General features: G+C 31.9%; 1 protein-coding gene across 1 annotated transcript; it reads right to left on the reverse strand.

Moving 5' to 3' along the window:
• Nucleotides 1–9,773: 9,773 nt before the first annotated feature.
• Nucleotides 9,774–11,417, reverse strand: LOC149534863 (non-specific lipid transfer protein GPI-anchored 14-like). The gene is made up of 3 exons (XM_089803548.1): nucleotides 10,722–11,417; nucleotides 10,220–10,306; nucleotides 9,774–10,137 (listed from the first exon to the last, which is right to left on the reverse strand). The coding sequence occupies exons 1-3, from the start codon at nucleotides 11,047–11,049 to the stop codon at nucleotides 10,001–10,003; spliced, it is 552 nt and encodes a 183-aa protein (XP_089659674.1). The 5' UTR covers nucleotides 11,050–11,417; the 3' UTR covers nucleotides 9,774–10,000.
• Between the last annotated feature and the right edge of the window lie 219 nt (nucleotides 11,418–11,636).

Here is an 11,636-nt window from a genome sequence, read left to right on the forward strand (position 1 = left end):
CTGACAGTTGATCCAGGATGGTGTTCTAATCTTAGAGTACACTCCTACAAAAGCACAGGTTGCTAACATTTTCACTAAATCTTTTGTATCCCCACATTGTCTTGAGTTACAAACCATGCTTGGGGTGAAGGAAGTTGTCCTTGGAGGGTCTCAATGAGACATGTTTTCCTTTCATGTTTTCAACATATTTCTTCATCTCTTTTTAGAGTAGAGTATTTCCCATACGGTGTTTCTCTATTTCTCCTCTTTATAGTGATTTGGTTGTGATTGGATATCTCATTAGGCCATGTTGTCAGGACCCACATTTCCTTCTACATTATTGTTCATTTTAAGGGGGGTACTAGAGTAAGAGGTTTAACTTTAATTGTTTTATTGAAGTTATCTTTTATGCTCTCTTAAAGATTTCACCTTTATGCATAGTTGACATTTAATAAATATTTTTATAAATGTTTTAGAGAATTTATGATAGGATTCCCTAGTCTCCTTTTATCTATTTAGGAGTGGATGACAATTATTCCCTCATCACCTTATCCTCCTTAGATATTGCATGATCTCCTTTATATAGACATCATCCTTCTTGTATTTTACATCTTAAGAACTATTTTTTATTCATGAACACACTTCCCATTTTCACTTGCATGAATTTTTTATTTTTATTTTGAGAGCGACATTTTCTTCATTGCTTCATCTTTCTTGTAAATTATATTTGCTTGCAAGTCATTTCCAAGATCTATGAAGTTGTCTTTTTATCAACTTCTAGGGGAGAGGACCCAATAGTTGAGTGGGGTCCAATAGTCAATCACCCTATTGTGAACATAGAGTCCAATCTTCCAAAAAAAATTTACTATATATTGTAATTAATTGATCTATTTGCACATATAAAAAATCCAAACATTGATAAAAAAAAATGCCAATACTTGAACACATAAAAACCTATAAATTTTATAAAATAAATAAATATATGAATTCATCAATGAGTGAAATAAATAACCTTTTGTCTCAAATAAAATATCATAGCTATTTCATATATGTGTGTTACTCAAAACATAATATGCTCAATTAAACAAGAGACGCAATGCGTCAAAGTTCTTGCCAATAGTTGGAGTGGAAGGGAAGTTGGTGTATATGGAGAGAGAGAGAGAGAGAGAGAGAGAGAGAGAGAGAGAGGTAACTAATAGTAAATAATTTATTTATTGCACTCTAAATATAAATTTAAATAATTGAAATGTTATTATATATTTCGAAATGGTCAGTTTGCATATTATAAGGATCTGATCGTCATTGACACTAATTCTCTAAATCAATGAGATAATTAGGTTTCATTGTGAACATGTTTAGGAAGAGGGGGAGATAGGTAAGGAGATAGAGATGGTTGAGAAGGAATATGGAGAGGAGAGAAAAATACAGGGTTACAAAGTAGAGTGGAAGATAGAGATAAATAGATAAAAATTTAAAAAGAGAGGGGGAGAATTAGAGAAGAATAATGTAAAATAAAATTTAAAATAAATGACACATAAAGAGGTGGAGAAATGAGGAGATATAAATATAGAGTTAGAGGAATAAATGGAGATAAATTAAGTTTAAAAGATAGATATAGAGATCTAGGAAGGGAGACATAGATATAAAGGAGATAGATGGATATATAGGGTGAAAAATGATTTGGAAATAGAAAGGAAGATGGATAACGAGAGTGAATAAGTTTCAAACTCAATTCACAATCAAAATTAAAATTGAATAAATTAGGCATTCAATTACTATATAAAAATAATAATAAAATAGAAAATGCATAAAATTGCAGTTAAATTAATTCAAATATAAATAAAGAATAAAATTAGTTTTTAAATTTGTTAAAATTAAAATATTAAGAAAAGTGTATTTGGAGAAAATAATTAGTATATTTAAGTATTTAAAAAGATAAAATCAATATTAACAATAAAAATATTATTAGATTGAAGATAACTATAGTTAAATTCTTCATTAAAAATCAGACTATACCATTTATAAATGTAATTATTGTATATTTTTCTATTTAGTCTACTATAGTACATAAAAGTTATATATTTTATAATATACATCAAACATATAAAATGCAAATTATGCCTTAAAACGTTAATGTATTTTGTTAAAAATAATAATAATTTATCTTGTCCAAGTCACGTCAGGTTATATGTGCAAATTAATTAAAAATCACCAAGCATAAGCCACTTAACCTTTTTGGGGGCTAAAAACACATGACACTCAGCGTATTCCATATTTTGGTCTAAACATTCAACTCACCTACAAAAATGAGGAAACTAAATGCTTTTTCACGAGCTACAATTAATCCACCATAGTGTGATTAATATATGTGTCAAGTTGTAATTAATGCCAAAAAAATAGAGAGTGAAAATCTAGATTTTTGAATGAAAAAAATAATTTTACTCCTTACTCAAAATGTTGTAAGCCAATAAGAAAATAGATAACTAATTTTGTTTATATCAATTTAATAGAAGAAAAATAATGGGGAAACTAAAAACTTTTTCACGAGCTACAATTAATGCATCGTAGTGTGATTGATATATGTGTCAAGTTGTAATTAATGCCAGAAAAATAGAGAGTGAAAAATCTAGATTTTTGAATGAAAAATAATAATTTTACTCCTTACTCAAAATTTTGTAAGCCGATAAGAAAACAGATGACTAATTTTGTTTATATCAATTTAATAGAAGAAATTTTTTAAACTATAGTACATGTAAATATGATTCAAAAATTTTGTAATCTGATTGGTGATTTAAAAAGTACTATTGTGTCTAATGGATGCAATAGTACCCTGCCTTGGTGGGAACTAATAAACATTGATATCTTAGTGTATAAGTACTACTCTTATGTGTACAACTATTGGGGTAGGAATGTATATGCATAGAGTAAATCATATTAATAATATGTCTCATCACAAATATAAAAAGTGAATACTAATAAATGCTTTGTATTTTCTTATGAAATGTGTGAGATTGTCAAACACTTTTAGTGTTCAACTAGTGGTCCCTTTGTGTTGTTTTTAGGTTGTATTTATATAATAATGTGTTATATTTATAACAATAAATAACTTTTTTTTTATTGAAGTATTTGTCATTTTGTGTTATATATAACAAATATTTATGATTAATAGTAACTATTTGGTTCATTTAAGTTACATATATGTTCCATTTCATATAGTTATGCAGTATTCTATTAACAACAAATGATAATTTTAAATTCAATTATTAGATTTTTTTTTATTAAGTTTTGGTCGAATGTTTAAAAAGTTAGTTTTTGGACACATCTGACTAGGTGCACTATTTTAACGAGTTGCATGACGAGTTAGAGCTTCAAACCTTAGTTGTAAGTAATTCAATGTTCATTTTACATTTCTAAAAAAATGAAGGTCTTACGATATCCCATGTAGCTGCTACATGTTGACGAAGTTAGCCCTCACGTATGTTGGTTCCTCTCCCCTACATCATTCAAATTCACATTCAACCAATATTCTTCAATAGAGATAATCTAAATGCAAAACAATAACAAAATAAAATAAAATTGCTTATAGTATTAATTAAGATCAAGGCACCCAACTTGCTACAACCATTTTCAAAACAAAAAATGTTTAAGATCTCTCTACCATTCTTATAAAAAAATCCATATTACTCATTGATTGAATTTATCTATAAAAGATCAATACTTTTGACAACTTAATTAATCTAATACTTTTACCACTTTTATCACTTAATTAGTTGTCATTAATTGTCACCTTGTAGATAGCTATTTCCATATATCTTGTAGATGGCTATTTCTGTATATTTTAAAATGTTATTTCCATACATTTTAAGCTTTCATGTATTTACATTAACATTTTTCCAAAAGTTTTCAAACTTAAATAATATCGCTTCCAATTATTCATATTTATTCCATTTTCCAAACATTTGTAGTCCACTAAATTACTCTCCAAAATTCTTTTTAACACTAAAGATAATGTTCCTTTCTTCCAAATTTGCATATAAAAATATTACACAAAACAATACTTTCATGTACCTATATAACCATTCACATAAGCCATAAGAAATGATATCTTTAGTCGATAGGCTATTATACATGGGCATTTCATATAAACCTGTTTGACACCTTGAAACAACTAGTTGTTTTTTAAGGCAAATCGCAGTTTTCAATCATGTACCAATTTTCTTCTCTAATCTCATGATGAAATAAGATTTACAAATTCTCATAATCAAATTAGATTTGTAAATCGATAGAATATCTAAGCGATCTTCTCTCATTCTATAAAGACCTCATCTTAGATCAAAGCCGAAGAGAGAAGCACTTGGCTATTTCATTACATGCTCCTAAATCTTTGCATCAGTTGATGATAACAATTTCACCAAGTGTGGAATAGCTCTTGTCTCTACAACTAAAATCCTCTTATATGAATTCCTTTTCGCAAGTAATCAAATTTCTTCTCCAACAGCTCTTTGCACATCTATCTCTCTACAAGAAAGTTTCTGAGCCAAAATGTTGATACCTCTTTTGATCTTCAAAACAAACAGAGTTGGTACTGCATGCATTGGAGCCACAGAGAGAAATTATAATGACTGCATCTGGCCATTCTCAAATGCCTATGGCTCTCATTGATATCATCTTATAGATTTTTCAATTGCCATGTTTTTGGATCTAATTTTGTTCGCATTATAATTATAAATTATATATAATCAATGAATTGTAATGATCTGATGTCTCTAATTTACGTATCGAATCATTTCATATGTTTATCTAATGGGGCACTTTGTTTATTTAGGTTGCAGTTTTTGCAGTGCAAAGAGTAGTTGAAGATGAATCAGGCACTATAAATCTACCTCAAATATAAGTTAATATATTTATTATTTCAAGGAGATTTTTGATTCTTCCTTTTGTTATGGTTGTATTGTTATAGATTGATCAAACTATAAAGAATGATGTAAAAATATTTTGGTGGGATCGTGCAGGCCGCTGCTTTTACCAGGGGACTAAGATTCTCAGTTAGATTAGTTAAATTAGGTTGGTTTAACCAAACTTCCTAGCAAACAAGAAAAGACATTCCTTTTGCAGAGATCTCGCTATGAAACATTGTGAGTGTGCGCACAATAAATTGCAGTAGCTGGGAGAAACCAGACACGCTTCTTACTCATGCCCTGCTATTCTCAAAGCCTATTTCAATCGGTACAAAGGTTTATATTCCAACACATTTTATGACTCCATGGATGGCAAGCAAATTATCAGGTTAGCAATATGGGACAGCTTTGAATTTGCAATACCTAGCAGACTTTAAGAATATAAAATGTATATATCAGAATAAGGTTTTAGTTTTGAATGTGATAATGATGGAGTGAACTTGATGGGAGTCATGTTGAAGGATTCAATTTGATGTTTTATGTTCTTATAGAGAATTGTATAATTTTAATAGTTTATAAGATAGTTTTGTGTTTACATTTTATTTGAAAGCTATGAGATTTTGGTAAGTGAAGTTTGTTTTTATATTAAAGTTGTCAAAATGAGGGGATTGTCTCAAAATTACAGGGCATAGATAAATATTACAACATGAACAATAAGAAACAATAACAATTTATAAATAATATACTGACAACAGACTATCAATCAATCCCCCCTTCCATTTTAATATCAAAAGCTCATCCCGAGAGCTAATGGAAAATAAAATTAGCATAATCTCATCTCGTCCCATGACATCCACAACCAAACGGTAAAATATGAAGTGATCATAATAAATCATCTACATAAGTCTTGATCAGATTAATAAACATAAACCTAAAGCCATAAAGTTGGTCATAGAGAAATCAATCCAAAAACTAATAACTAAACTATATATAGTATCACACAAGGTAAAGCTATAAAAGAGATCTTTGAGGATCCACCAAAGTCTACTAAAGATGAGAAAACAATACCTAAAACTAGAGAAAGCCTAAAATCTTAGAACACCAAGCCACAAAATGCCCTACGCAACATCTTCAATAATGCCCTCAATTTTCTCAACCTATTGCAAAAGGCACAAGGTTGTAGCTGAAGAGTGCATAACTTTATAACTTTAACGCAAAGTTGGCCATCGTGGAGAAGCTTTTATCTAAAATATCCAACTTCTTTTTTATTTCCATGATTTCCTCGCCATTGACATCACAACCCCCATAATTACCAGCATTGGCCTTCTTACCACCAACATCTTCAATAATCTTACCACCAACAGAAACTAGTTTACTTCCATCCAAGGTATTAGGCAAGGAAGTAGCAGTCATAGGAGAGATATTTTTTCTTTCCTCCACATATTTGTTAATGGTGAGATATGAGATTTCTATCTTTATGCTCACAGTGACATGTGCAGAGTTGGTGTTGTTATTTTTGGTATCTTTGTCAAATAGAGACTTATTGCTACCCTCAAAATTAGTCTAGTCCTTATCCTCCATGAGAACTCCCTCTCTAACCATCATCTCCTTCATTTCTTAGTTTAGCCAAAATCCTACTAAATTAGTAATGGATTTCACTAGCCTCTATTGCAAAATCCACCATATGGACTTTGGGCTCAATTTTAGGTTTCTTAAGAGTCTTGAACTTGGAGGGCCCTGCAAGAACATTATTAAAATTTGTATGGAGTTAGGTGTAGGAAAGCTTCTTATCCTTTCCTAATAATTGTGTATGCATTATTTAAAATAAATAGACTCAATAAATACCAACATGTATAAAACAAAATATTAAAGGTCATGTTCTACAACTAATTATGTATGACATTAGATTAGAAGACACTGTCCATTACAAACAAAAATGTTATTTCTATAAACTAAAAACTATTATTTTAATTCATCAAATGTTATTTACTATCCACTAACATTGGTATTTCAATTCATCAAAATTTACTTATTTTAAACCAAATGTTATTATTTAAATTTATGCCTACTGTTGGCGGCAATTAATCACATAATAAAAGGAAAGACCTAACCAAATGGTTGATTGAACAAGAACTTTATGAATGTAACAACATTAAGAGCATAAATTTTGAGTTGTGATTTTGAGGCTTAATGCTAGGATTCTTTATAGACTTTCATTTTTTTAATTAATTTTATTTGTATTATTCTATATTTTGTTTGTTAAGTGTATGAAGTCCAATCATTTTTGTAACAATTATTGTGGTTGGAGAATATATTGACTGGCATGATCAATCCTCTAGTAATGGTTAAAAATCTTGGTCTTCCACTTATTCCATTTATTGAAGATGTAGTTGGAATAGCAAACAATGAATGGACAAGCATAGTTAGAAGAGAGAGCAAAGTAGGCAATGTTTATATATATGGATTGAGATAGAAGTAGGCATGATTTTGTTTTGAGCTTCTACAAATGGAGGATTAGATGCAACTCTACTGTTCATCATGTCCACACCATATTGAATGGTTTTGATCTCCAAGATTTCAATCTATTGTTAGATAAATCTAATCCTTGCACTCATATGGAATGGTAGGAGACGTTTGTGAGTCCAATTTATTGGATGTTGCCAATCTCATATATCTTCTATATCTTGAGGAATTTTATAAATAGCTTTTACTAATTTCTAACATTTTAACTTTAATAGAAATAGATCTTGGACTTCAGATTTTACCTTGTTCCCTAAGAAATTCCTAAGATTTTCACATTGGTTTAAAGTTTTCAGGTAGTGAGATTTGCAAAATAAATTGTTTACTCTTTTAAGTATCTTCATTTAATCATGTGTAAGGAAATTGTTGTCGATGGAGGTGAAGATATGGGGTGTGGGAATATAACCTCTATACTTTTCTTCATTGAAAATAGAAGAAACTCCTTAGCTACGATGTCCCATAATAAGATTCAAATCAAAATATTTGAACCTTGAATGACTTACCAATCTATTATAATGAAATCTCATCAAGTAAAAACATATTCATATATCTCAACTTGTTTACATCAAGGTTTCAAGTGTAATGCACTACCATTTGTGAAGAGTTTGGGAAAAGCCATGTCTTGAAGACCCTCAATGTAATTCATTTATTGGAGAAGTGTCAAATTATGACGAGTGAGAAGGGGTGTCATCTTTATTTTTAATTTTTAAGGTTTCTTTGACTATTCCTCTATTTTTGTTAAGAAAAATATACATCCCAACCACAATGAAAACCTTGCATCCACATACAACAATTTCCCAAAACTTAATTGACTAGAGAATAGATGCATTTTGGATCTTCCCTGTAGGGAACTCAAGTGTACTAGAGAAAATATTGTGGTAAGATTTCAAATGCAAATAATTGACTAACTAAAATCCCTTACTCTATTCTTCACCTTTATGTCATGGATACTAAATAGCTAGAACTTCAATAATTATTTTCAAATGACTTTCCATCTATCTGTAAAAGTAACAAATTACACAAATAATATTATTAATAACTAGCATACCAAGTCCATATTCTTGCATCAAAAGTTTACAATTTTCTACAAAGTGATAGAGAAATCCTTTTCTACAACAAACTAGTGGTATAGATAAGAATGACAAATGAATCAAAGAACAAAGTATTTATGTGACCCACTATTTATTATTTAACTATGTTTATTTTGTTTTTTATTCTATTTTCCTCTTTTAAATTTGCTTTCATATTATAACAAAAATAATCCATCCATATTATATCCAAAATAATATATGTAAAACTGTCATATATAAGAATCCACTTTTTGATCCTATTCCTGTACCCTATAACAAAAATAATCCGTCCATATTATATCAAAAATAATATATGTAAAACCATCATATATAAGAATCCACACTTTTTGTCACTATTCACTAACCCCTAATGTATAGACGTTGCCCGTTGGGGGTTACACACGTGTTAACACAGCCCACGCGTTCCCTTGCGGACATCCAAATACCGTGAAAATTAACGGGAAGCATTCGGCTATAGCTTGGGGCAGAGCATTGTGACATTCATTTATAAACACGTCTTTCCATGATTGGGTGATTCAGACAAACGAATTGTCCATTGTCTCAAACTGTCTCATTGAGATCTGCCATTGGTGCAACACACGTTACACATCTGAAACTTGTGGCTGCTGGTCACAAGTTGAAGCTATTTCAATGGACACATTCTTCTGCCTTGCTGCGCGCCCTCCACCTCAACTTCCTGCACTTCATTTGAATTTCTCTCGTGTTAATCGAGAGAGCGCTGGTAGAAATGGTTTTACTAAGCACTTGCATTGGGCCAAATAGTTATCTAAAATGCAGGACAAACTTGCACCAAATCCTGCACCGATTTGGTAACCAAATTGTGTGAAAAGATATAGCAATTCGCTTATATGAAAGGATTAAATACTACACCAAATCTGAAATCTTTCTCATTTATGAATATTTATTACGATCAAATCGCGGCTGGTAAAACTTCCAACGCGGATGTATTGATAGTTGTATTTGAGAGAAACGTCAATTTGCAGGCAGAAGTCAGCGGCAAATAAATGCTATGTATAAGAAGATAGGAAAAAAACTGATAGATCTCATTAGCAATAGTCAGAAATTGATGTCCTGATCAGTAGTGTCCGTAAATTAGGTGCTTTTTTGTTTCCGTTAATTACCACTGGCTGAAAGCAGTTTTTTCAATATTTTCTTCCGTTCTAAATTTCAATGAAGGGAGAAACAAGAGACGATGATGCAAGCTAGTTCAAATGGCAACATCCACAAATCATTAAAAGTTGAAGAAACTCCACTGTACCAAAAATCACTGTACTAAAAAGGAAACTTAATCAAAGCATACAAACATTAATAATTTAAATGAGTTAAATATCACTATCGTTGTCAACTGACAAGAAGCTCGGTATGTCCATTAAAAAGTTGGAAGGAATCCTTCCACAGCGGCCATAAATTGTCTATTAGCAAATCCTGGAAACCTCAGAAACTTAAAAAACTAAGTGAGACCTAGCTGCACCTCTCACCATTCATTACCCTAACCTTGCACAAAAAAACAGGCTATGAATCTACTACAGTGATGCAAGCCAAAATAACTAGAGAGCAAAGGATGGTCCTAATAACGGCAAATTCCGGTCGGAGCTTCACATTCTTGCTCCCATCGCTGGTCGACGCGGACGATGGCGACGACTTTGATCCTGTACAAACCAGTAACGCAATAAATCCATAGACATCTTAAAAACACAACGCAGAAAACAAAAGAACGGCGTGATATCTTACCAGACGACGACGGCGAAGCAGTCGAAGAAGAATTGGCGGTTTGAAAAACCTTTGCATCCGGTGACGAAGGCGACAAGTTGAGCAGCGCTATAACAAGGAAGCGAGAATTAGATAATAATAATAAGGAAAAAACACAAAACAAAGCGAAATTTAAATGGTGAGAAGAAAAATGCACAAAACAAAAAAAAATTCTAAATAAAAGGTGAAAGGCACAAAATAAACCTGAAAATTTCAATAAGAAGGCAGAAACTGCTCAAAATCAACCTGAAAATTTCAATAAGAACGCAGAAAATACACAAAATTAACCTGAAAATTTAAATAGAGAGACAGAAAAGGCACAGATTTCCCCTGACAATTTAAAGGAGGAGACAGAAAAGGCGCAAATTTGCCCTGACAACTTAAATATGGAGACAGAAAAGGCACAAAATAAACTTGAGAATATAAATAAGGATACAGAAAAGGCACAAAATAGCTCACGTTAAAGATCGGAAAGGAAGCTAACCAGGGCAATCGGAGATGGGAGCGCTGACATTACAGGCGGTAGGCATTTGCAGGGCAAGAGAAGTATTAATGGAGACGCCGAGTGCAGGCGTAGTGCTGTCCTTAATCAAAATACAGAGGCATTTCGGTTCTGTATCCCTGATGTCCTTGAGATTTTTGCAGCAGTTGGCGGAGGGGGTTTTGACGGTGCCTTGGACGAAGGGAAAGCAGATCGTCAGGCTCTTGAGCTGATCGCGGCACTCCTTCTGGTCCGCCTGCAAGTCCCCGGCACACAACACTCCCATGCACAAAACAATGCAAATCACGGCTCTTTGCTGAATCTCCCCCATTTTGCTAATGGCGTTGGTAACCCTTGAGAGAATGGATTAATATTTGAGGAATGGGGCGGTGCAGGTGTCGTTGAAGGTGCTTGTTCGGACATTACTGAGTGTCACCTGTCCTCTTTAATATCATTCAGTTCGTCTCAACTGACCCCAGAGACCGCATTTATGAATTCTCGGCGAGAGGTTGGGCGATGTTAATTTCGTGACTTTCTTTTTGCGGGCATTGGCGACCATGGATGGAGGTTTGATGAGCATTTATGCTCTCCTTCAATCTTTATGTATGGAGGATGGATATTATTTTCCACATACACATCTTATCAGATCAGAGGAATCACTACATGCTTGCTTTACTTGTAGGAGTTATGTGGATTGTCAAGTGGACCTTTTTTTTAAGTAAATTTATAAACTTAAATCAAAATTTCTATTTATTAGTGCGAGACTTACGTTTTGGTTTCATTATGGCTATTAGTTTTAGATTTTTTGAAAGGTAAATCAATAGTGTATGTCAAATTACTATTTATTAGTTCTTTATATGAGACTTATGTTTTGGTTTTATTATGGCTATTAGTTTTAGATTTTTTGAAAGGTGTATC

This window comes from Cupressus sempervirens, chromosome 10 (genome assembly GCF_028749045.1).
Source record: "Cupressus sempervirens isolate cs-2001-9-10 chromosome 10, ASM2874904v1, whole genome shotgun sequence".
Taxonomy (NCBI): domain Eukaryota; kingdom Viridiplantae; phylum Streptophyta; class Pinopsida; order Cupressales; family Cupressaceae; genus Cupressus; species Cupressus sempervirens.